Source organism: Oncorhynchus mykiss, chromosome 21, assembly GCF_013265735.2.
Source record: "Oncorhynchus mykiss isolate Arlee chromosome 21, USDA_OmykA_1.1, whole genome shotgun sequence".
Lineage (NCBI taxonomy): Eukaryota > Metazoa > Chordata > Actinopteri > Salmoniformes > Salmonidae > Oncorhynchus > Oncorhynchus mykiss.
This window is the reverse complement of record NC_048585.1, coordinates 41222878-41250695: the sequence shown is the minus strand read 5'-3', so window position 1 is coordinate 41250695 and position 27818 is coordinate 41222878. Positions and strand designations below refer to the sequence as shown.

The 27818-nt window shown below is 41.5% G+C and overlaps 2 protein-coding genes across 2 annotated transcripts in view; one reads left to right on the top strand and one right to left on the bottom strand.

Moving 5' to 3' along the window:
- LOC110500433 (leukotriene B4 receptor 1) overlaps positions 1-3644 on the top strand; it is a 5672-nt gene extending 2028 nt beyond the window's left edge. Inside the window, exons 2-4 of the mRNA XM_021577810.2 lie at positions 647-1190; positions 1518-1727; positions 2989-3644. Of these exons, the coding sequence (XP_021433485.2) occupies positions 648-1190; positions 1518-1727; positions 2989-3411 (1176 nt within the window). The 5' untranslated portion in view covers position 647 and the 3' untranslated portion in view covers positions 3412-3644. The remainder of the gene's footprint in view (positions 1-646; positions 1191-1517; positions 1728-2988) is intronic.
- On the bottom strand, positions 3563-25924 carry LOC110500837 (leukotriene B4 receptor 1). The gene is made up of 7 exons (XM_036957843.1): positions 25667-25924; positions 20347-20793; positions 19695-19964; positions 16992-17095; positions 16692-16788; positions 16511-16554; positions 3563-6629 (listed from the first exon to the last, which is right to left on the bottom strand). Exons 2-7 carry the CDS (start codon positions 20782-20784, stop codon positions 6290-6292), a joined length of 1293 nt encoding a protein of 430 aa, XP_036813738.1. The 5' UTR covers positions 20785-20793; positions 25667-25924; the 3' UTR covers positions 3563-6289.
- Between the last annotated feature and the right edge of the window lie 1894 nt (positions 25925-27818).

The following is a 27818-nucleotide window of genomic DNA, read 5'->3' as shown; positions in this document are numbered from 1 at the left end:
TCATGATGCTCTCTGCGCTTTTAACGGACCTCTGAGACTATCACAGTGCAGGTGCATTTATACGGAGACTTGATTACACACAGGTGGATTGTATTTATCATCATTAGTCATTTAGGTCAACATTGGATCATTCAGAGATTCTGACTGAACTTCTGGAGAGAGTTTGCTGCACTGAAAGTAAAGGGGCTGAATAATTTTGCACGCCCAATTTTTCAGTTTTTGATTTGTTAAAAAAGTTTGAAATATCCAATAAATGTCGTTCCACTTCATGATTGTGTCCCACTTGTTGTTGATTCTTCACAAAAAAATACAGTTTTATATCTTTATGTTTGAAGCCTGAAATGTGGCAAAAGGTCGCAAAGTTCAAGGGGGCCGAATACTTTCGCAAGGCACTGTATATGCCCACCCATCCTCCTTTCCTGTCAGTCTTAAGTAACCTACTGTCTATATGTGATTGAAATTCACTACAAAATGTACTGCACACATACCTTTCACAATCTGTGTCACAGGGTTGCTAAACAACGAATCAAGCAACTTCCTCTTTCTCAATGATAAAATCATCTATTTCCTCCCCCACTTGTTTTACGTCTCTCTCGGTCTGTCTCGCTCTCCCTCTCTGTCGCTCTTTCTCGATTCCGACTCTCAGGATGGAATCCACAGCATGGAATACCACCACCTACTTCTCTACCGACTCATCCGCTCCCAACCCCTCCATCCCTTATTCTGTCGGAATCTCCTTTCTCCTGGTTGCTATGGCCTTGGGTCTCCCCGGAAACCTCCTAGTGGTTTGGACCATACTATTCCGCCTGAGTCGCCGTTCCATCACGTCCCTCTTCATCCTCCAGCTAGCGGCCGCTGACGCACTCGTGCTGCTCTCCGCACCCTTCTTTATTCACCAGCTCTTCAAGGCCAGAGTCTGGGAGTTTGGAGAGGTAATGTGTAAGCTCCTGCATTACGTCTGTGGCATCAACATGTACCTCAGCATCCTATTGATTACCTTGATGGGGGTCGACCGACTCCATGGCGTGCTACACCCTTTCTGGTCCCAGCGTGTCCGGACGAAGTCGAGGCTCTTTCCTATCATGGGTGTGGTGTGGGCGCTGGCTACGGTGCTGCCCACTCCTCAGCTTGTGTACCGCCAGGTCCAAAAGGGGGAGTGTACCACGCATCACCCCGGGCCCGCCCACCAGGTAACTTTACTGACAGAATATTCCTTCATACATCTTATTTTAGTATTGTACACCACATTATTTCATCTGTTTTCCATAAAACATATCGTAGATTTTTTAAAATTCTATATGCATATTTATTCTAAATAGATGTGGATATAGCTAAAACAATTGATCAATCTGTCAACAGTTTTTGATGCATTTATTTGTAACAGACAAGAACTGCAATTTAAGTAGATAAAATATGTCATTACACTCGTACTAAAATGTAACCCCATGTGGGCTTGGCATCCTGAAGACACGTTAATAATGAAATCAAATAGTTTCTCGTCCTATCCTCTCCACCAGGTGTTCCACTATTCCCTAGAAACAGTTACTGCGTTCCTGGTCCCCTTCAGCATCATGACGTTCTGCTACTTACGCATCGCTCATGCCTTAGCATCCAGTCGTGCCCACTGGCACCACCGCTCCTACAGGAAGACCAACCGCCTCATCACACTGATAGTCGTGACTTTCGCCCTCTTGTGGGCTCCGTACCACCTGGTCAACATCCTGCAAGTGGGCATATATATTAAAGGGTCTGAATACTTATGTAAATAAAGTATCTGTTTTTTTTTAAAAACTTGTAATAAAATTAGCAAAATAAAAAATTTAAATCTGTGTTCGCTTTGTCATTATGGGGTATTGTGTGTAGATTGACGAGGAACCTTTTTTATTTAACACATTTTGAATTCAGGCTGTAAAACTAAACGTGGAATAAGTCAAGGGGTATGGATACTTTTTGAATGCACTGTATATACAGTACGTACATACAGTGCCTTCAAAAAATATCTATACCCCTTGACTTATTCCACGTTTAACAGCCTGAATACAAAATGGATTAAAAAAAGAAGAATAATAACCCATCGACGCACAATAAACCATTATGACAAAGTGAAAAAAATGCTTAGCAAATTTATTGAAAATATCTACGTAAGTATTCACACCGGAGTCAATACTTTGCACAAGCACCTTTGGCAGCAATTCTTTTTTTATACTGAAAACTCCCCTGTCCTTAACAAGCACATCCATAACATGATGCAAAGAGTGGTACTCAGTAATGTGTCGTATTGGATTTGTCCCAAATAGGACACTTTTTTTTTTTATTCAGGGCAAAAATCTAATTGCTTTGCCACGTTTTTCACTGTATTACTTTAGTGCCTTGTTGCAAACAGGATGCATGTTTTGGAATATTTTGTACAGGCTCCTTTTCATTTTGTCAATCAGGTTAGAATTGTTGAGTAACTACAATGTTGTTGATCCATCCTCAGTTTTATCGTATCACAGCCATTAAACTCTGTAACTGTTTTAAAGTCACCATTGGAGGCCTCCCGAGTGGCACAGCGGTCTCAGGCGTCACTACAGACCCGGGTTCGATCTCGGGCTGTATCACAACCGGTTGTGATCGGGAGTCCCATAGGGTGGCGCACAATTGGCCCAGTGTCGTCAGGGTTAGGGGAGGGTTTGGCTGGGGGGGGGCTTTAGTTAGCACATCGCGCTCTAGCAACTCCTTGTGGCGGGGCGGGCGCATGCAGGCCGACCTGTCGTCAGGTGAACAGTGTTTTCTCTGACACATTGGTGCGGGTATTAAGAAGCACGGTTTGGCGGGTCATGTTTCGGAGGAATCATGACTCGACCTTTGCCTCCTGAGCCCGTTGGGGAGTTGCAGCGATGAGACAAGATCGAAATTGGGGATTAAAAAAAATAGCATTAAAACACAAATCTACTGTCTGTAGACATAGTTCAAGTTCATAATGAAACTTATGATTCCTTGTTTCAGGTGGGGGCCGTTCTCTCTGGGTCTTCCATGGATTTGCTGGGGTTCTGTCTGAGAGCTAGGACAGTGGTCATAGCTTTAGCTTACCTCAGCAGTGCTGTCAACCCTCTGCTCTATGCCATGGCTGGCTCCTGCTCTGGCTCCTCCCTCACAATCTATGGCTCCTCCTCCAGGTGTTTGGGGGGCGTGGCACAGCTGCTTGAGGGGACGGCCACCAACATGGACATGCCCAGCGTGAGAGCAAAGCATGATGGTAGCGGTAGAGAGAAAGAGAAGGACTGGGGAGGTGGGAAACCAGAGGGAGAGGTTGAAGAGATGACAATGGTTCCAGGGAAAAGAGAGGTGGAGAAGGAGGACGAGGAGGCAGAACAAGAAAAAGAGATGACAATTGTTCCAGGAAAAAAGGAGGAAGAGGAGGGAAACTAATTCCCTGAAGGCAAAAGAAATGACTGGACTGATTGTTAAAGTCCTGCATGCTATTGCTTGCCAGTCGGTCATGACTCTTCTTATAGCTGTCTTGTTGTGAATGTCGATCTCACCTCTAAGAGTTTCCTAATCAATCAACGGCAGCCATATCTTCTCTGAGAAAAGTGTTTTTAATTTTCTTGCACTGGCACAAACACAACATGTCTTAATGCCTTTGATCAAATAAATGTGGTAAACAATTATACAAATATTGGTAACACTTTACATTATACAGTGCTCTTTTTACTCTAACAATTTGGTATTGTAGTGTACTTACAGCAGTAAATCACATGCACTCGCACACACACAAATGGAGAGAAGGAGAAAGAGTCAGACAAAGCATACTGTAAAGACAATTGACTAAATTCACTCCACCACCCACTGAGCTTGAATCACCACCTCTAAAAACAGAGATATGGTTCAGTCAGTCGGTAAGTCAGTCATGAACCATTAGGAAACATGACTTGCACATCTAGTGGCCAACCATGCAAACTACAGGAAACATTCCCTCCAAAACAGCTTCTGAAATAGCATCCAACTCATTCATCTTCCAGTCACTATGGCCCAGTTTCCGACCAGAGTTAAGCGTGTGTAAATTGAACTTTATTCCTTTTTTAAAATGCGTTTTCCTCTCAATGCGTATTCTAACCTTGAATTTAAGCATGGGAATAGTATGCTATTCATCCGCTATTCGTTCGAGGTGGAGACCGAATAAATGAAGGTGAGGCGTGAGTGTCTACAGATACGTCGTGAGGTGAGGGTCTACAGATACGTCGTATTCTGACCTTGACTTAATTCCCTAATAATTCCACCACCTTTACGTGAGGAAACCATGAATAAGGTCTAGCAAACCTCCCGGTTCAAAGTAGAAAAAGCATCTACTTAATTTGTTCCAATAGAAATAACACCATTTCTCCATGCACTGTAATTTACAACTTGATCATATCTATTTATAAGAGCTAGGTAAATGAGTAATCCGTTTTGGGAAGGGGATTGTAAATACACATAGTAATTGTTTTAGATAACTTGTCCTTATGTGAAAACAGCCATATGGAAGCAAACTGAAAGTCTTATCAACATGACAGTTACTGTATTGCACAGTGAAATAGGATATAAATAGCCATGCATTTATTCAGAATTCTAATTGTGTGCTCTCATAATTTGCAAAGATGAAAATTGGAGACCAGAACTATAGGAAAACCCCATTGAATGAAAACTCCAAGAGAAAATCTGTTGCCCAGCATATGGGGAGGGTTTTCAGCAGTTGAATGCCATTTATTCAAAGTGCGCAAGGTAGCCACTCATGCAGAGCGCTTTACACGACTAAATAAGTCTGAATGCCAAATACTGAAAAGTGCATAAGAAAAGCATGCATAGGAAAAGCATGCGTAGGAAAGGCATGCATAGGAAAGGCATAAATTCCTAAATCGGAATCGGGCCAATAGTTAAGCATGTGTAAATGGGGTGTAAATGCTTTTTTATGCACTTTCCTCTCTATGCGTATTCTGACCTTGAATTTAAGCATGCTATTCACCTTTAGCATGAGGAAACCATGAATAAGGAAAAACGTGGGAAAAGTATCTACTTAATTTTTGTCTAATTTATAACTTGATAAGAGCTATTGGGAAGAGCTAGGTAAATGAGTCATCCCTTTGGATAAGGGAATTTTACATATAAATGACACCGGTTTTAGATATTTTATCTTATATTTGCTGGAGGCATATGTGAAACCAGTCAAATGGTAGAAAACTGAAGCATATCAACTTTCCCACAGCGAAGTTCATGAAATGCTGTGCCATTAGGCAGAATTTAAGGCCTTACCTTGCTGGGATGGGCACTCTCGAATGTCTTGATTTATAGGCTACCCCGACCTTCTCTGTTTCCTATTTCTATCATGTTAAATAGTAGTCACTATCAGCATCAATCGTCAGTAGGCCTAATAACAACACATATTCAACTGCCAATTTACTGTTAGTTCCCTTCAGTTTGTGTAGTCTACATTATTGTTCCATTTAATTACATTATTTTGTTAACCTTCATTTGCTTCCTCTGTAAACTCCATCACGGGCATGTGGTTGTTGGTGAGGATCATTAGTAACAGTTTATATATATATATATATATATATATATATATATATATATATATATATTTTAAGACATAGCTAATTCAATCATTATGGAGAGGAGCACAGACCAAACGTAACAGTTTGAACACAACGTATGGTGCAATACTTGGATGTGTCATCACACAGTTCCATGGTTAGTGCAGGAAATAGATGAGGGTATAGCCTACTATTTCACACTATTCTCCCTATTATAATTCTTTGTTCACTAATCATCCAAAATTACCATGAGTTAAAGATCTGAACGTGGCAATTTTCTGAATGAATCCAACCCATTTTCTTCCTCCAAACCTTTTTTTTAGGATTCACAAATAATTTCCTAACCCTAAATAATCTAAAAGATCAGAGTATTTTAAAATCTACCACTTGGTGCTGAAACTGAGATGAGTATGCACATATATACTAAGATGGCTTTCTTTAATTCATCCCTAACATTTCTGAACCGATTCTCTCGATATATTGTATTGAGTCTGTAAACAAAACTAAAAGGTACGCCATATTTAAAGGGATGGCTAAATAAATGTACTGAAAACTCTATTGAATGAAAACTCCACAAGAAAATCTGTTGGCCAGTAAGTAAGAGGGTTTTCAGCAGGTGAATTACATTTCTTCAGTGCGCGTAAGGGAACCACTCCTGCGAAGCCCATTACTCACCTTCATAAGGTAAACTACTGAGAAATGTGTAGGAAAGATGTGCAAAAGAAAGGCATCATTTCCTAAGTCGGAATCGGGCCCGGCTTGCCATTCTTAACAGGTTTCACACAGACGGGACTCATGACATTGGAGCTGGTTGTCGACTCTAGGTCTCCCTCCTTTTCCTTCAGTCCGACCTCCTTTGCATCCCTGTCTCTCTCTCGGCTATTCTGGCTGTTCTGTCTGCTCTTCCTTGTCCCAGAGTCCTGCGCCGTGCCCTCGAACAAGCGGGCCATGAAGGCAAAGCCGTCCCGCCTGATGTAGGACTTGCCAACAAAAGTGTAGAGGACAGGGTTGGCACAGCTGCTGATGAAGGCCAGGGCTGAAGTGACCGCACGGCTGGTCTGCCAAATAGGGTCAAGCCTTGGGGAGGGAGTGAGAGGAATGGAGGGAGAGAGATACAGGTGTGTGTGTGTGTGTGGGGGGGGGGGGGGGGGGGGGGATACAGAGGACTGTAAACGGGTTGCCATGAATTTGACAGTAACTTACAGCCAAGCAAAATGATGTTGTTTTTTTCAAAACAAATTTGATTAGTCACATGCTTTGTAAACAACAGGAGTAGACTAACAGTGAAATGATTGCTTACGGGCACTTTCCAACAATGCAGAGAGAAAGAAAATTGAGAAATAATGACTAACGATAACTTGGCTATATACATGGGGTGCCAATACAGAGTCAATCTGAAAAGGTACATGGTAATTGAGGTCAATACTGTATGTACATATAACTAGGATTAAAGTGACAGATAATCAACAGTAGCAGCAGTGTACGTGATGACTCAAAAAGGTTAGTGCAAAAAGGGTAAATGCAGATAGTTAAATAGTTAACCAAATAGCTACATAGAATAACTATTTAGCAGTCTTATGGCTTGGGAGTGGAAGCTGTTAAGGGTCCTGCTGGTGCATCGGTACCGTTAGCCTTGCATTATCAGAGAGAACAGTATGTTAGTATTTGGTAGCATTGCCTTTAAATTGTTTAACTTGGGTCAAACGTTTCGGGTAGCCTTCCACAAGCTTCCAACAATAACTTGGGTGAATTTTTTCCTCCTGACAGAGCTGGTGTAACTGAATCAGGTTTGTAGGCCTCCTTGCTCGCACACGCCTTTTCAGTTCTGCCCACGAACGTTCTATGGGATTGAGGTCAGGGCTTTGTGATGGCCACTCCAATACCTTGACTTTGTTGTCCTTAAGCCATTTTGCCACAACTTTGGAAGTATGCTTGGGGTCATTGTCCATTTGGAAGACTCATTTGCGACCAAGCTTCAACTTCCTGACTGATGTTTTGAGATGTTGCTTCAATATATCCACATAATTTTTTCCTCATGATGCCATCTATTTTGTGAAGTGCACCAGTCCCACCTGCAGCAAAGCACCCCCACAACATGATGCTGCCACCCCCGTGCTTCACGGTTGGGATGGTGTTCTTTGGCTTGCAAGCTCCCCCTTTTTTCCTCCAAACATAATGATGGTCATTATGGCCAAACAGTTCTACTTTTGTTTCATCAGACCAGAGGACATTTCTCCAAAAAGTACGATCTTTGTCCCCATGTGCAGTTGCAAACTGTAGTCTGGCTTTTTTATAGCGGTTTTGGAGCAGTGGTTTCTTCCTTGCTGAGTGGCCTTTCAGGTTATGTCGATATAGGAATCGTTTTACTGGGGATATAGATACTTTTGTACCTTTTTCCTCCAGCATCTTCACAAGGTCCTTTGCTGTTGTTCTGGGATTGATTTACACTTTTCGCATCAAAGTATGTTCATTTCTAGGAGAGAGAACGCATCTCCTTCCTGAGCGGTATGACAGCTGCGTGGTCCCATGGTGTTTATATTTGGTACTATTGTTTGTGTAGATGAACATGGTACCTTCAGACGTTTGGAAATTGCTCCCAAGGATGAGCCAGACTTGTGGAGGTCTACAATTTTGTTACGAGGTCTTGGCTGATTTCTTCTGATTTTCCCATGATGTCAAGCAAAGAGGCACTGAGTTTGAAGGTAGGCCTTGAAATACATTCACAGGTACGCCTCCAATTGACACAAATGGTATCAATTAGCCTATCAGAAGCTTCTAAAGCCATGATATAATTTTCTGGAATTTTCCAAGCTGTTTAAAGGCACAGACAAACTTACTGTATGTACATTTCTGGCCCACTGGAATTGTGATACAGTGAATTATAAGTGAAATAATTAGTCTAAACAATTGTTGGAAAAATTGTCCATTTGGAAGACTCATTTGCGACCAAAAAGTACGATCTTTGTTCCCATGTGCAGTTGCAAACTGTGTCATGCACAAAGTAGATGTCCTAATCGACTTGCCAAAACTATAGTTTGTTAACAAGAAATTTGTGGAGTGTTTGAAAAACTAGTTTTATTGACTCCAACCTAAGTGTATGTAAAATTCCGACTTCAACTGTATGTATTTCACAGTATTTTACTGTAAATACAAGGGATTGGTGCAAGCAGGTTGGCTACTAGGTAAAGTGTTTACATATTAGGGCAGACTCTAGACCCTACATGAAATGAGTTTGACACCCCTGATTTAATGTTTAAGACTTTCTGCCACTCCAATCTGTCCCCTATACATTTTAAAATGATGGGGAACTATAACGACATAAGAGTTAAACCTTTTAGGGATAGGGGGCAGCATTTTCACTTTGGATGAATTGCGTGCTCATAGTGAACTGCCTCCTACTCTGTCCCAGATGCTAATATATGCATATTATTATTACTATTGGATAGAAAACTCTGGAGTTTCTAAAACTGATTGAATTATGTCTGTGAGTATAACAGAACTCATAGGGCAGGCAAACTTCCAAACAGGAAGTGGAAATTCTGGGGCTGGTTGATTTTCAACTCATCGCCTATTCACATCCAAATAAGATATGGATCTGTTCGCACTTCCTACGCCTTCCACTAGATGTCAACAGTCAGTAGAACGTGGAATGAAGCCTCTAGTGTGATGTGGGACCGGATGGCAGCTATTTGAGTCACTGGTCTGGCAGAATGCCAGTTCCTGGTTACGCGCAGTAGTCATTATATCGCCTTGCATTCCATTACTCTGTAGACAAAAATGAATGCTCCGGTTGGAACGTTATTGGATATATATGATAATAACATCCTGAAGATTGATTCTCTACTTAGATTGACCAGTTTATTCGACCTGGAATATAACTTTTTGAAGTTTTCGTCCGAGTTCGCCTGGCCCAGCCTCAGCTTTTGGACGTGTGAACTAAACGTGCTAGCAAAAGTAGCTAATTGGACACTAGTAATGGACATTATCGAACAAAACAATGATTTATTGCGGAACTAGGAGTCCTTGCACTGCATTCTGATGAAAGATCATCAAAGGTAAGGGAATATTTATGATGTAATTTTGTATTTGTTGACTCCAACATGGCGGAGAAATATATTTACTTCTGAGCGCCGTCTCAGATTATTGCATGGTATGCTTTTTTTGTAACGTTTTTTAAAAATCTGCCACAGCGGTTGCATTAAGAACCAGTGTATCATTACTTAAATGTAAAACATGTATCTTTCGTCAAAGTCTATGATGAGTATTTCTGTTATATGACGTGACTCTCTGTAATTACTCCGGATATTTTTGGAGGCATTTCTGAACATGGCGCCAATGTAAACCGAGATTTGTGGATATAAATATGCATATTATCGAACAAAACATAAATGTATTGTGTAACATGATGTCATATGAGTGTTATCTGATGAAGATTATCAAAGGTTAGTGATTCATGTTTTCTCTAATTCTGCTTTTGTGACTATCTTTGGCTGGGAAAAATGGCTGTGTGTTTTTTTGGATTTGGTGGTGATCTAACAAATATATGTTGTGTTTTCGCTGTAAAACATTTTTAAAAATCGGACACGATGGGTAGATTAACCTCTTAGAGCTCTAGGGGCGCTATTTCATTTTTGGATAAAAAACGTTCCCGTTTTAAGCGCGATATTTTGTCACGAAAAGATGCTCGACTATGCATATTCTTGACAGTTTTGGAAAGAAAACACTCTGAAGTTTCAGAATCTGCAAAGATTTTGTCTGTAAGTGCCCCAGAACTCATTCTACAGGCGAAACCAAGATGATGCATCACCCAGGAATTAGCAGAATTTCTGAAGCTCTGTTTTCCATTCTCTCCTTATATGGCTGTGATTGCGCAACGAATGAGCCTACACTTTCTGTCGTTCGCCCAAGGTCTTAGCAGCATTGTGACGTATTTGTAGGCATATCATTGGAAGATTGACCATAAGAGACTACATTTCCCAAGTGTCCGCCTGGTGTCCTGCGTCGAATTCGGTGCGCAATTGCCAGCTGCTTCCACTTTACCATTTGATTCAGGGGAGAAAGCATGTGTCCAAGAACGATGTATCAATGAAGAGATATGTGAAAAACACCTTGATGATTGATTCTAAACAACGTTTGCCATGTTTTCAGTCGATATTATGGAGTTAATTTGGAAAAAAGTTTGCGTTTTGAGGACTGAATTTATGGATTTTTTTTGGTGGCCAAATGTGATGTATAAAACAGAGCTATTTCTAATACACAAGGAATCTTTTTGGAAAAACTGAGCATCTGCTATCTAACTGAGAGTATCCTCATTGAAAACATCAGAAGTTCTTCAAAGGTAAATGATTTTATTTGAAGGCTTTTATGTTTTTGTTAACCAGTTAGAGCTCTAGGGGCGCTATTTCATTTTTGGATAAAAAACGTTCCCGTTTTAAGCGCGATATTTTGTCACGAAAAGATGCTCGACTATGCATATTCTTGACAGTTTTGGAAAGAAAACACTCTGAAGTTTCAGAATCTGCAAAGATTTTGTCTGTAAGTGCCCCAGAACTCATTCTACAGGCGAAACCAAGATGATGCATCACCCAGGAATTAGCAGAATTTCTGAAGCTCTGTTTTCCATTCTCTCCTTATATGGCTGTGATTGCGCAAGGAACGAGCCTACACTTTCTGTCGTTCGCCCAAGGTCTTAGCAGCATTGTGACGTATTTGTAGGCATATCATTGGAAGATTGGCCATAAGAGACTACATTTTCCAGAGGTCCGCCCGGTGTCCTTTGTCTAAATTTGTGCGTAATCTTCAGGTGCGGTCATTTTCTCCTGGGATTCAGGAGAGAAAGCATGTATCCAAGAACGATGTATCAATGAAGAGATATGTGAAAAACACCTTGAGGCTTGATTCTAAAAAACGTTTGCCATGTTTTCAGTCGATATTATGGAGTTAATTTGGAAAAAAGTTTGCGTTTTGAGGACTGAATTTATGGATTTTTTTTGGTAGCCAAATGTGATGTATAAAACGGAGCTATTTCTAATACACAAGGAATCTTTTTGGAAAAACTGAGCATCTGCTATCTAACTGAGAGTATCCTCATTGAAAACATCAGAAGTTCTTCAAAGGTAAATGATTTTATTTGAAGGCTTTTATGTTTTTGTTAATGTTGCGTGCTGGATGCTAACGCTAATGCTAACGCTAAATGCTAACGCGAAATGCTAACTCTAGCTAGCTACTTTTACACAAATGATTGTTTTCCTATGGTTGAGAAGCATATTTTGAAAATCTGAGATGACAGTGTTGTTTACAAAAGGCTAAGCTTGAGAGATGGCATATTTATTTCATTTCATTTGCGATTTTCATAAATAGTTAACGTTGTGTTATGCTAATGAGCTTGCTGATAGATTTACACAATCCTGGATACAGGGGTTTTTTCATAGCTAAACGTGACGCAGAAAACGGAGCGATTTGTCCTAAACAAATAATCTTTCAGGAAAAACTGAACATTTGCTATCTGAGAGTCTCCTCATTGAAAACATCTGAAGTTCTTCAAAGGTAAATGATTTTTTTGAATGCTTTTCTGTTTTTTTGTGTAAATGTTGCCAGCTGAATGTTAATGCTAAATGCTACGTTAGCCATCAATACTGTTACACAAATGCTTGTTTTGCAATGGTTGAGAAGCATATTTTGAAAATCTGAGATGACAGTGTTGTTAACAAAAGGCTAAGCTTGAGAGATGGCATATTTATTTCATTTCATTTGCGATTTTCATGAATAGTTAACGTTGCGTTATGGTAATGAGCTTGAGTCTGTATTCACGAACCCGGATCCGGGATGGGGAGATCAGAAAGGTTAATGTTGCGTGCTGGATGCTAACGCTAATGCTAACGCTAAATGCTAACGCGAAATGCTAACTCTAGCTAGCTACTTTTACACAAATTATTGTTTTCCTATGGTTGAGAAGCATATTTTGAAAATCTGAGATGACAGTGTTGTTTACAAAAGGCTAAGCTTGAGAGATGGCATATTTATTTCATTTCATTTGCGATTTTCATAAATAGTTAACGTTGTGTTATGCTAATGAGCTTGCTGATAGATTTACACAATCCTGGATACAGGGTTTTTTTCATAGCTAAACGTGACGCAGAAAACGGAGCGATTTGTCCTAAACAAATAATCTTTCAGGAAAAACTGAACATTTGCTATCTGAGAGTCTCCTCATTGAAAACATCTGAAGTTCTTCAAAGGTAAATGATTTTTTTGAATGCTTTTCTGTTTTTTTGTGTAAATGTTGCCAGCTGAATGTTAATGCTAAATGCTACGTTAGCCATCAATACTGTTACACAAATGCTTGTTTTGCAATGGTTGAGAAGCATATTTTGAAAATCTGAGATGACAGTGTTGTTAACAAAAGGCTAAGCTTGAGAGCTAGCATATTTATTTCATTTCATTTGCGATTTTCATGAATAGTTAACGTTGCGTTATGGTAATGAGCTTGAGTCTGTATTCACGAACCCGGATCCGGGATGGGGAGATCAGAAAGGTTAACAAGATGTTTATCTTTCATTTGCTGTATCGGACTTGTTAATGTGTGAAAGTTAAATATATATAAATATATTTTTGAATTTCCCGCGCTGCCTTTTCAGCGGAATGTTGGGGGGGGGGATTCCGTTAGCAGAAACGGTGTCCTAGACAGGTTAAATTTGTACAGCATTCTCCCTCACGGGTGCAAAAAATATACCCTCTTATAAAGGCACGCCTCAAAATATGTTAATGAGCCAGAAACAACAATACTATGCAACCACTAGTGTTCAAAAGGTTTTTGGGGCTCCAAAGATATGGTACGGAACTCTATTCTGTCAGGTAGAATTACAGTACCATTCAGAGTATATTACTCGCTAATGTTCAGTCTCTGGACAATGAAGTAGTCAAGCTTAACGCGAGGACCTCCGAACTGAGAGACATCAGGGACTGTAATATACTCTGTTTCACGGAATCATGGCTCTGTCGGGATATACTGTCCCCGTCCATACAGCCAGCTGGGTTCTTAGTTCATCGCGCACACAAGAATAAAGAACTCTCCAGGAAGAAGAAAGGCGGGGGTGTATGTTTCATGATTAACTACTCATGGCGTGATTGAGATAACCTACAGAAACTCAAGTCCTTTTGTTCACCCAACCTAGAATACCTCACAATCAAATGCCAACCGTATTGCCTCCCAAGAGAATTCTCTTCGGTTATAGTCACAGCCGTGTATGTTCCCCCTCAAGCCGATACCACGACTGCCCTAAAGGAACTACACTGGACTTTATGCAAACTGCAAACAACATATCCTGAGGCAACATTTATTGTAGCTGGGGATTTTAACAAAGCAAATTTGCAGAAAACGCTATCAACACATTGACTGTATTACTCGCTTAGGGAAAACACTAGACCACCTTTTCAAGATGCCTACAAGGCCCTCCCTCCGGCAAATCAGATCACGACTCCATTTTGCTCCTCCAGAAACTCAAACACGAAGTACCCGCGCTAAGGTCTATTCAACGCTGGCCTGACCAATCGGAATCCATGCTTCAAGATTGTTTTGATCACGAAGACTGGGATACGTTCCGGGTAGCCTCTGAGAATAACATTGACGTTTACACGGACAATGTGACTGAGTTCATCAGGAAGTGTATAGGAGATGTTGTTCCCATGGTGACTATTAAAACCTACCCAAACCAGAAACTGTGGATAGATGGCAGCATTCACGCAAAACTGAAAGCGTGAACCACCGCATTTAACCATGGAAAGGTAACTGGGAATATGGTTGAATACAAACAGTATAGTTATTCCTTCCATAAGGCAATCAAACAGGCAAAACATCAGTACAGAGACAATGTGGCGTCGCAAAGTGGAGTCGCAATTCAACGGCTCAGACATGAGACGTATGTGGCTGGGTCTACAGCAGGGCTCTCTAACCCGGTTCCTGGAGAGCTACCCTCCTGTAGGTTTCAGTCCAACCCCAGTTGTAACTAACCTAATTCAGTGCATAAACCAGCTAATTATTAGAATCAGGTGCAATAGATTAGGGTGAAAACTCAGACAAGCTAAACAACTTCACCCCCTTTGAGGATAACACAGTGCCACCGACGCAGCCCACTCCGAAGGACTGTGCGCTCTCATTCTCCGTGGCCAACGTGAGTAAGACATTTAAAGCGTGTTAACCCTCGCAAGGCTGCCAGCCAAGACGGCATCTCTAACCACGTCCTCAGAGCATGCGCAGACCAGCTGGCTGGATTTTTTACGGACATATTCAATCTTTCCTTATCCCAGGCTTCAAGATGTCCACCATTGTTCCTTTACCCAAGAAAGCAAAGGTAACTGAACTAAATTACTTTCGCCCCGTAGAACTCCTGTCGTCATGAAGTGTTTTGAGAGACTAGTTAAGGATCATATCACCTCTACCTTACCTGACACCCTAGACCCACTTCAATTTGCTCACCGCCCCAATAGAACCACAGACAATGCAATCACCATCACACTGCACACTACCCGATCCCATCTGGACAAGAGGAATACCTTCGTCAGAATGCTGTTCATTGACTAAAGCTCAGCCTTCAACATCAGAGTACCCGCCAAGCTCATCATTAAAATCGGGGCCCTGGGTCTGAACCCCACCCTGTGCAACTGGGTCCTGGACTTCCTGACAGGCCGCCCCCAAGTGATGAAGGTAGGAAACAACACCTCCACTTCGCTGACCCTCGACACAGGGGCCCCACAATGGTGCATGCTCAGCCCCCTCCAGTACTCCCTTGTTCATCCATGACTGCGTGGCCAAGTAAGACTCCAACTTAATCATCAAAAGGAAACAGGGAGCACAACCCAATCCACATCAACGGGACCACAGTGGAGAAGGTGGAAGGTTTCAGTTCCTCAGTGTACACATCACAGACAAACTGAAATAGTCCACCCGCACAGATAGTGTGGTGAAGAAGGTGCAACAGCGCCTCTTCAAACTCTGGAGAAATTTGTCTTGGCCCCTAAGACCCTCAGACACTTTTACAGATGCACAATTGAGAGCATCCTGTCTGGCTGTATCACTGCCTGGTACACAACTGCACCTCCCGCAACCACAGGGCTCTCCAGAGGGTGGTGTGGTCTGCCTTAAGCATCACCAGGGGCACACTGCCTGCCCTCCAGGACACCTACAGCGACCGGTGTCACAGGAAGGCAAAAATGATCATCAAAGACATCAACCACCAGAGCCACGGCCTGTTCACCCCGATATCATCCAGAAGGCGAGGTCAGTACAGGTGCATCAAAGCTGGGACCGAGAGACTGAAACACAGCAAATAGCCATCTCTAGCTGGCTACCACCTGGCTACTCAACCCTGCACCTTAGAGGCTGCTGCCGTATATACATAGACATGGAATCACTGGCCACTTTAATAATGGAACACTAGTCACTTTAATAATGTTTACATACTGCTTTACTCATCTCATATGTATTAACTGTATTCGATACAGTTTTTTAGTCAGTGCCATTGCTCGTCCTAATATTTATATATTTCTTGATTCCAGTATTTTACTTTTAGATTGGTGTATTGTTGTGAATTGTTAGATACTACTGCTCTGCTGGAGCTAGGAACACAAGTATTTTGCACACCCTCAATAACATCTGCTAAATATGTGTATGTGACCAATAAAATGTGATTTGATAACAGCAATATCCTACAATGCTCCATAATTTACAGTACGTTGCAGTTAAATTTTCAGTCAGATTTTTTTTTTTACTCTTGATAATACCATTGGAGGGAGGGAGCGAGCGAGGGAGCGAAAACAGGGCTGTTCTTTCTTTTAATGAAAATTGAGTTTGGGATTTGATGATAATAAAATTAATGAAAGGTTATTATGACACTACAAACACAAAAGGGGATGAGGATGTTATGACACAGTCATTTAGAAAGCCCTTTTAGTGAGCCTACCTTGCTTTTAGAGTTGAATCCTTTGGAGAAAGTGCGGCAGCAACCTGTAAGGACATATTTAATCTATGAGAACATATTTCATCATAACAGACAGTCATGTTACAGCAGCACCTATTGTTTTAGCCCCAATAGGGAGTGTGAGGCCCTGGCTATAAAACTCAACACACAAAACACGCAATACCTGCACAATGTTGATGACATGGTAGGGCAACCAGAAGACACCGAAGGTTACCACGATGGCCAGGATGAGATTCTCACTGCGGATCCTCCTCCTGAACCTGGTCAAATCAAATGTTATTTATACGGCACAGTCTTACAAAAAATGCATTTCAAAGTGCTTCACAAACAAACATAACATGAAGTGAGAAAGATGAGGAAAAACAATACATTCTAGCCAAATATGAAATGAAGATCGAGAAAATGGTAATTAAGATCAAGATCAATAAATGAAAGATAGTAAAACAGTAGTAAAACAGTGAACCTTGTCTGCCTGATCCTCCGCAGGATGCAGATGTAGCTGCCTATAATCACCCCGTAAGGAACTACAAATCCCAGCACTGTTTCCAACGTGTACTGGAGCACCACCTGTATCAGCATAGAGATCACCTTCATCGACAGCTTGATTGTTTAGTGTCAGTGACGCTATATACACAAAAGCAATGTAATATTTATACTCAATACCTAACAATGTTTTTATGGATGATCTGACTACAGATGCTACGGTGATAGAAAGCCATCATGAAAAGTAAGTACTTTCTTCTTCTCTCAACTGACATACAAGTCTTTAATTGTTGATGAAATGCTCTTCTTCTCCCATCACTCACATGCAAGCCCTATAGTCAGTGGCGGATTTAGGCATAGGTGACATGTACAGCCGGCATCCTGCCGGGGGCAGCAAGGGGCACCCACACAAAAAAATAGAATATATACACCGAATGGTGACATTTGTGCGATTGGTTTTCTATCTCTCATTTGCATGTCAGGTCAATGATGTGGGACACCCTGTGAGCGCCCCGATTCTAGTTTGTGAGCTAGGCAGGCTAATACCTGGGAAGGTCTCCCACTCAGAAGCACGAGATAGGGAGGGGGCGGGGTGGGTTGACCTCAGGTCTCCCCACTGGAAGCCCGAGGTAGGGGGAGCGGGTGAATGTATCAAATAGCGCAACTCTTACTTTGTACGGTATTAATGTAATTAGTCATTTCAATTAGTTGTGCGATTTAGTTTGTGTATTTCTTGTTTGAAGTGCAAAGGTGTAATAATCAGGTTCTCTTCTTTATAAGTGTGTTATTCTATTTGTGTATTTAGAGATATAGGCTTTGTGCAATTTAGTTTTGTGTGTTTTTTGTTAGCAATAGGGTAATAGTGTAATAATTTGATTATCTTTTCTATTTGTATTTATATACTACAATTTGTTTCTATTTGTCTTTTTTTACTTCTTTCCGATCGTTATGAGTGTTGTTTTTGCATATATACAGTGCCTTGCGAAAGTATTCGGCCCCCTTGAACTTTGCGACCTTTCGCCACATTTCAGGCTTCAAACATAAAGATATAAAACTGTATTTTTTGTGAAGAATCAACAACAAGTGGGACACAATCATGAAGTGGAACGACATTTATTGGATATTTCAAACTTTTTTAACAAATCAAAAACTGAAAAATTGGTCGTGCAAAATTATTCAGCCCCCTTAAGTTAATACTTTGTAGCGCCACCTTTTGCTGCGATTACAGCTGTAAGTCGCTTGGGGTATGTCTCTATCAGTTTTGCACATCGAGAGACTGAAATGTTTTCCCATTCCTCCTTGCAAAACAGCTCGAACTCAGTGAGGTTGGATGGAGAGCATTTGTGAACAGCAGTTTTCAGTTCTTTCCACAGATTCTCGATTGGATTCAGGTCTGGACTTTGACTTGGCCATTCTAACACCTGGATATGTTTATTTTTGAACCATTCCATTGTCGATTTTGCTTTATGTTTTGGATCATTGTCTTGTTGGAAGACAAATCTCCGTCCCAGTCTCAGGTATTTTGCAGACTCCATCAGGTTTTCTTCCAGAATGGTCCTGTATTTGGCTCCATCCATCTTCCCATCAATTTTAACCATCTTCCCTGTCCCTGCTGAAGCAAAGCAGGCCCAAACCATGATGCTGCCACCACCATGTTTGACAGTGGGGATGGTGTGTTCAGGGTGATGAGCTGTGTTGCTTTTACGCCAAACATAACGTTTTGCATTGTTGCCAAAAAGTTCAATTTTGGTTTCATCTGACCAGAGCACCTTCTTCCACATGTTTGGTGTGTCTCCCAGGTGGCTTGTGGCAAACTTTAAACAACACTTTTTATGGATATCTTTAAGAAATGGCTTTCTTCTTGCCACTCTTCCATAAAGGCCAGATTTGTGCAATATACGACTGATTGTTGTCCTATGGACAGAGTCTCCCACCTCAGCTGTAGATCTCTGCAGTTCATCCAGAGTGATCATGGGCCTCTTGGCTGCATCTCTGATCAGTCTTCTCCTTGTATGAGCTGAAAGTTTAGAGGGACGGCCAGGTCTTGGTAGATTTGCAGTGGTCTGATACTCCTTCCATTTCAATATTATCGCTTGCACAGTGCTCCTTGGGATGTTTAAAGCTTGGGAAATATTTTTGTATCCAAATCCGGCTTTAAACTTCTTCACAACAGTATCTCGGACCTGCCTGGTGTGTTCCTTGTTCTTCATGATGCTCTCTGCGCTTTTAACGGACCTCTGAGACTATCACAGTGCAGGTGCATTTATACGGAGACTTGATTACACACAGGTGGATTGTATTTATCATCATTAGTCATTTAGGTTAACATTGGATCATTCAGCGATCCTCACTGAACTTCTGGAGAGAGTTTGCTGCACTGAAAGTAAAGGGGCTGAATAATTTTGGACGTCCAATTTTTCAGTTTTTGATTTGTTAAAAAAGTTTGAAATATCCAATAACTGTCGTTCCACTTCATGATTGTGTCCCACTTGTTGTTGATTCTTCACAAAAAAAATACAGTTTTATATCTTTATGTTTGAAGCCTGAAATGTGGCAAAAGGTCGCAAAGTTCAAGGGGGCCGAATACTTTCGCAAGGCACTGTATTTATAGGGCACCATACAAGCAAGAACCACCAGGAATGAAGAGTATTAAGCCAGTCAGTCAGTAAATAGCGTCACTCACATGACTCTGCTGCTTGTGCAACGACTCACACACTACCCGGCTCTTCCCGTTGGGGTGCACGGTCTTCCGCTCGTCCCTGAACAGCAACGCAGGGATGGACGCGACCAGCACCATGGTCCACAACACCAGCACTCCGCGCAGTACCGCCTTCCGTCCAGCAAGTGCAGCGACACGCTTAGGCCACACCACGGCCACCAGCCTGTGCAGGCTCATCAGCATGATCAGTTGGATGGAGGCGTACATGTTGGCTAGGCACAAGTAAAAGAGTATCTGATGGAGACGAAAAGAGAGACATATTCTTAGCATTTCAAAAGGATAAGGATTCAATGAAAAAGTTAAGTACTCACTGCATGTTAAGTATCAAATGTGTTTTGAAATATGTCCGTCTTTTGGCATAAAATGATGTCACTGGTCTATTGACATTGGTCACGTTCCAGGCCGACTACATTGCAGTCATTGCATTGCATCAAGCAATGGTTGCTGGCCACGTCATCGACTGCACAGTCGGGCATCAGATTGGTATATCATATGATGAGGTTAGCGGATATGCTTAATACCTATACAGGCTTTGTAATATCTAGCACTGACTGCAATGTAGTCAGCCTGGAATGGAGCCATTATATCAACAATCAACAAGAAAAAGAGCCCCCACCTTGCACATGATGTTGCCAAAAACCCAGGTCTTCTTGACCAGGTAGATCACGAAGAAGGGCGTGAGCGCCATGAGTGAGCCGTCGGCCACCGCTAGATTGAGGATGAGGAGGGTGGTGACGGAGCGGCGGCGGGCACGCGCCAGGATACTCCAGATGATGAAGAGGTTGCCGGGGAGGCCCAGCAGCAAGACCAGACACAGGATGAGAGCCCCTACTGTCGTGGAGGTGGTATTACCCACAATGCTTTGGTTTCCCCCGAAAACAGACGTGTTGGTGGTGTTCAGGATGTGCATGGAGGTGGACAGGAACAGGGGGGGCGATGTAGAGGAGGAGAATGGATAGAGGGATGAGGAGGGGTTTGTGAGGGATGGAGGGATGATTTGGGGGAGGGAGAAGTTGGACAGGAGGCGAAGGGGAATGCTTTGGTTGTGGGCCATTGTGATGACCTGCAAGGGACAAGGTTATTGATTTCAAAACAATGGCATGTTTTATGAACTTGTATAAGCAGCAATGCTGAATAGCTGAGCCGACTAGGTGAAAAATCTGTCAATGTGCCCTTAATTAACAAAGGCACTGAACCCTAATTGCTCTGAAGTGTCTGCTAAATGACTAAAATGTGATGATAGGTTCAACTAATTATTTCAAATACTTTATCTGTGCTTGATTGAGCTTGCCTGGTTTAGTAATTCAATAGAATAGTCAAATCCCACGCACCTGGCACTCCAGGCAGGCTAGAACAAACACTCAAAGTACTGGAAAGACTTCAAATAGCATTTGAACCCAGGTCTGATAAGATTCGAAACAAGCTCACATTCTGACCAAACCAGACGCACACTTGCACACTTTATTTTACCTGAAAATGCACAAGGTCCTCTACTCCGACAATTAATCCACAGATAAAACGGTAAACTGAATTCCTTTCTCATCATTTCTCCTCATTCCTCAGGCTTATTCTTCTTATTTTGGACTTAATATTCACGGTTGGCAACCAACTTTACAGTATTACTACAACCTACTGGAATGTGGACCTAAGTTGATCTTTCAATCACCCAAGTGGGTATATGCTCCTAAAAACCAATGAGGAGATGGCATGGGTATATGTTTCTAAAAACCAGTGAGGTGATGGGAGAGGCCGGACTTGCAGCGCGTTGAGCGTCACAAATCGATTTCTATTTTAGCACCTGGCTACATAGACCACTCGCTGACGCCCGCGAGTAGTGTGGGTGCAATGATTGAATAACATGTATGTGTACTGTACATTTACTTTGCCGCACACGCTTATTCGTATTGGACAGTGTGTAGTGCTATAATCCATACGAACACTGTGGCGGTTCTAATTGCAAGACAAACATGTGTAGTTTAGGCCAGTGGTTCCCAAAGTTTTTCAGTTACTGTACCACCAAATTAATTTTGCCCTGCCCAGAGTACCACTGGCCTGCTGGAGGTCATTTTGTAGGGCTCTGGCAGTGCTCCTCCTTGCACAAAGGCGGAGGTAGCGGTCCTGCTGCTGGGTTGTTGCCCTCCTACGGCCTCCTCCACATCTCCTGATGTACTGGCCTGTCTCCTGGTAGCGCCTCCATGCTCTGGACACTATGCTGACAGACACAGCAAACCTTCTTGCCACAGCTCGCATTGATGTGCCATCCTGGATGAGCTGCACTACCTGAGCCACTTGTGTGGGTTGTAGACTGTCTCATGCTACCACTAGAGTGAAAGCACCGCCAGCATTCAAAAGTGACCAAAAGATCAGCCAGGAAGCATAGGAACTGAGAAGTGGTCTGTGGTCACCACCTGCAGAACCACTCCTTTATTGGGGGTGTCTTGATAATTGCCTATAATTTCCACCTGTTGTCTATTCCATTTGTACAACAGCATGTGAAATTTATTGTCAATCAGTGTTGCTTCCTAAGTGGACAGTTTGATTTCACAGAAGTGTGATTGACTTGGAGTTACATTGTGTTGTTTAAGTGTTCCCTTCATTTTTTTGAGCAGTGTATATATATATATTTTTTAAATATTGTAAAAAAATAAATGTCTCACAAAAGTAGTGCACTGGGCCTTTAATAGTCCTGTGCTAGTGGTAATATCCATCTGCAGTGCCAGTGCGGGCATAACGGACATTCTTGGGTATTAATTAAATAACCAACATTCCCTAGTAATACTAGTCCTGTGTGAATATGGCTTAAGTCTTGCTGCCACTCAAATCTGTCCCCTATACAGAGTCATGGGGAACTATAACCACATTGGAGTGGTACAGCGTTCTCACTTGTGGGTGCAACAAATATAGCCTCTTACAAGGCATGCCTCGAAATATATTCATGCACCAGAAACAATAATACTATGCACCCAATAGTGGTCAAAAGGTATTTGGTGCTCCAAAGATAGGGTACAATACCTTATTCTGTGGGGTGTATTATAGTACCATTCAACATACAGTAATTGTTTGCCACACCCACAACATTTTCCCACAATGCATCATTATTGATAGTATGCTGCAGTAAAACGTTGGAGTATTTTACTGTTGATAATACCCTAAATGACCATAAAATGTACAGTTCTCCATTACAGTGTGTGTGTGTACGTGTGTAATGTGTGTGCGCTTGCGCTTGCGTGCATGTGTGCGACGAGCCTGTGCGTGTCCATGCGTGCGTACACATGCTTACTACTCTACATTACCTTCAAATTCTTGAAGTAACAACTTTTATTTTGATGCCTACGTCTTTTATGCACCTTATTGCATTTCAAAGCATCAGACAAAAATCCCCCGAAAGGTGTGTATTCTTACTTCCAAAAGTATGTCTCCTTATTTGTCAGAGGCTTTTGCTGAAACAATGGGAGGAGTTTCTACATGTGTAGGAATGTTGAGGAATTGTGACAGGCTTCTCCACTCCACTGATTCCTAACCAGCTAGACCAGACTTGAGTGGTGACGCAAACAATATATTGTAGCTACAGTGTTTGTTTGAGAAATCAGTCTACCTCCCTCCGAGGCCTGTTTCAAATTAGTATGCCTGCTTTCGAAATGGCACCCTATTCCCTATGTAGTGCACAACTTTAGGTAAGGTGCTATGGGAATAAGGTGCCATGTTGGATAAATCTTATATCTTAGTGTTTGGTCCAGAGAAGACTATAGTCTGAGAATGTAGTTCTAATATAAGATCAGTGTTGTGTTAAAAGAACAATACTTTTTTCTTTCCTATCAGCCTCAGGTTTATTAGCTACAACTCTAACATCCTCAAGTTCTTGAGCTAGCATAAAAACACTTTATCCCAGGTGCGGTGGCTCCCGTAGGACATCTAAGATGAGTCGAAACGAATACAACAATAACTCCAAGGGGTTGCATAGAAAACATAACAAATCACGATCTAATATATTGTGTGTTTTCCTTGCAACTGTCTAGATTAGAACCATGGTAACACTTTAATTTAAGATACACATTAACCACTCATTTGAAGTGTATAAATAGGTAGATAAGTAGTTTATAAGGCCTTTATAATGTTTTATTAGCCATATATTAGGCCTTAATTAAGTGTTTTCTAATTCAAACATAAGTCATGGAATACTGGACAATCCTTAACCAAATTGTTAACTATAATAACGATGTATTAATAGTTGATGAAAAGCAAGTTCGACAAGAAAGACTCTTAGTAAGCGTTCTCAATGTGGGACCAATAAGGGCATACTACGTCAATATGTGTTCCCTATTCTAAAAAGTGTGACCATAATTTTACTTGCAGAAGAATTGCAGATTTTCTTTCTTCAGAAATGACCTAATTGGACAGAAAGGGGAACACCCCCAACCATATGCCATACAGCATTCAATAAGGGCATACTACGTCAATATGTGTTCCCTATTCTAAAAAGTGTGACCATAATTTTACATGCAGAAGAATTGCAGATTTTCTTTCTTCAGAAATGACCTAATTGGACAGAAAGGGGAACACCCCCAACCATATGCCATACAGCATTCAAGTCCAAATTTGACCAAAACAATTAGCAACAAAGACTTGATTTATACTTCTAGATATGAATGTCGGCTGTATGGCATATATAATGTGAATTGAGCAAAACCATGTAATGTTTGCCCGAAACTAATTGGTTTACATGAATTGTTTACATCAGACTTGAATGGTGACTATATGACAGATATTAATCCACTTATGTCGGCAAACTACACAAATCAGGCAGACATTTTATGCTTTCGCTCAAGAGTGTGGGGAGGATTGCCCTTCTGCGATTCATAATCTGATCTTTTACAGTCAACATTCATATATATGGAATTATAAATGGAAGTTTAGTTGTTTACATCGTGGCTGAATGGCATTTATGAGGAGAGGTGTGCCCCTTTCTGTCCAACGAGGTCATTTCTGGAAAATAATGTCTGCAAGTAAAAATATGGTCTTACTTTAGAATAGGGAACACAGAGGTAGTATGCCCATAGACGCATATTGAGAACTCTTACTAAATTTGTCTAACTTTCTTTTTTATCAACTATTAATTTGCTTTTATTATAGCAAACAATTAGGTAATGAAGCAGAATTACAAGAAAAAGTACTGTGAAAGTTCAAGGAGGTTTGCTTGGTGTGTGTGTGTGTGTGTGTGTGTTAGATTATAAGGTGTGTTCTTTTACTGGGTAAAAGTGTAAATATGTTCGACATGTATTGACTTGCTGTGTGCAGCTTATTAATGAAGTTATTACTTTGATAGGACAAGAACATTTGAACTAAGATTTACTTACACTGAGTGTACAAAACATTAGGAACACCTTCCTAATATTGAGTTGCACCCCCTTTTGCCCTCAGAACAGCCTCAATTCATCGGGGCATGGACTCGTTCCACAGGGATGCTGGCCCGTGTTGTAAGTATGTTGTCTTGCCTATTCACCCTCAATGGCAAACATACAAAATGCATGTCTCAATTGTCTCAAGACTTAAAAAATATTCTCTAAGAGATTTCCTCCCCTTCATCTACAATGATTGAAGTGGAATTAACAAGTGACATCAATAAGGTATCATAGGATTCACCTGGTCAGTCTGTCATGTAAAGAGCAGGTTTTCTTACTGTTTTGTACACTCAGTGTAAAAGGTCAAACGTATTCTAAATGTCATCTCCTATTCTGAACTGCTTGATAGGACATAAGGCCCCGGGACTACCAATGTATTTGCATTCCTATTTCTGATGTGTATATCTATCTCTTTTGTTATCTGAGGCTACGGTAATAGCTCATTAGTGTTAACTTTACTTCACTGACTACTCCCATTGACTGACAGGACCAGAGTCAGGAGTGTGGTGGGGGAAGAAAGAGGGAAAACATACTCACCAAATAGTCCTAATCCTGGGGAAGAGAAAGAGATGGACTAGAGGCATGGATTGACGAGACTTCCTTTATTTCATTTCTTACAGTCTTGATGTTTATCTTCTTCCTACTTTTCTCGCTACTCCTCTTTCTCTCCACGTGTTCTCACCTCCTTATCCCTTACTTTCGCTCTCTCGCGCTCTCAAACGATGCGTTTTCCCTGAGCTGTCATGCTGGCTGTAGCATGCTATAGCAGAGTTAAAGGAAGGGGGTGTATCTTTGTATAATGTAATGACACCTCGCCGTATAAAGAGATGAGACACACACTTGCACACATTGACACACACACAGTAAAAACAGGTGAATTAGTCACATGGCATGCCCACATGTTTCACAATCTATCATCTAATCGAGAGAGAGCGAGAGAGAGAGAGAGAGTGAGAGAGAGAAAATGAGTTACAAACATTCTAGAAGTAAATAAATGTATGAGCCAATCACATTGAGTTGTACGTATAATCAATAACAATTGATAAAAATCAATTGAGAGAGTAATTAAGGCACAACAAGAGATTTAAACTCTTTTAAAACACCTTATCTAATTCTCCAAAGATTGAATCATAGGGCAGAATTTAGAAGTAGAGTTTCACAGACACAGGAAATCGCTCGTTTGTCTGGATAGGCCAGAAAATGTGACACGTCACTCCCTATGCAAATCTAGGGTCCAAAACCTGACACTTCAAGTGAGCCCCGCTGAGAGGTTAGCTACTTAATTGAACTGAAAAGACTGAGTCTGGTGCATGGGGCAAAGAAGCCATTTTGACATCTTTCTCTTTATACACCATATTTTCGTATCTAAAGTACTACAATAAGCTTATTTGACAGCAACAGTCAAATTTAGTAACAAGGCGTTAGGTCGAGTTACGACAAGGAGGAAAAAACACAAAACACAAACATGCGACTCCTGAAAATAGGCCTACATCTCCTGATCGACCAGGGTACAGAACCGAGGACCTTTTTTCTCTCCTGTTAATAGTGACATGGAGGGAGTGAGGAAGAGGCATTGTCTGAAGAATGGAAAAGGAGTCGGGAAATGGAAATCCACGTGGATTCTTAGCAGATTGGAGTACAAATCAATGAAAAAGTCCAATCACTGAGTTTTGTCTGATTGGTTTGAGGAATCACGGTGGGTGTAAAGTAATCTAGGAGAGGTGCAGCCAGTCAAGGTTGCGAGAAGTGGATTTATTAGGATAGAGTGTACATCTGTCTCCTAGAGGAATTGAGCTTTGTGCTTGGTTTCTAATTTTCAGAGTAAATAACCCACGGACACTAGAGAAGCTTAACCAAGTTTAATTATTCCCAAAGGGTCGATACAGCTGGATTCAGACAAAAACATGTTTCCACCACCAGAAGTATATATACACTCCACTTTAGGCACTTCTCCTTCTCTCCAATCGTTACATCTTATCGTTCGACAGGGTGAGTGTAATAAACCATCATTTCCCCCTTTCTCCCTCCCTCTACCCCTCCTTCGCCTAATTCACAGATGTCCATCCGCTTCCCCAATAGCAATCCTGTGACTTCCTCCCTTCCTCTCATAAAGTCAGTCTCATCTAAAAACAGAGTAACTGAAGGTTTGGATTACGATGTCAACAATTCATGCCCCCTTTTGCCAAGCTCGAAGTGCAAATCGCCCAGCACTTCCCTTCATTGAATTAAGCGAAGTTGTTTTAAATCGCACCCAACACGTTCAAAGGATAACGGCCGTTTGAGACTGAAAAGCCCTATACGGATTGACCATGCCTCCGGCTCCGGTTCGACAATGCATGCTTCCAGCAGGATGCACAGCTTACTATGCTTTGCATGTTCTGCCGAAGTATCCTACCATGTGGAATAGGTGGTTCAAGTTAGTTGGTTGCCCAATGGTGGTGAGTATACCGGTAAGCTAGACGATATGGATATGTATCTGGTTATCTATATTTTGATAATCATCATCATCATCATCGCTAGCATAGCTGACGTTAGCTACCTTACCTAGATAGCTAGCTGGCTAATGTTAGCCTCCAACAAAACTCGGATTCGGCTTGGAAAAAAAAAAAGAAGGTAGATACAGTGCCTTGCGAAAGTATTCGGCCCCCTTGAACTTTGCGACCTTTTGCCACATTTCAGGCTTCAAACA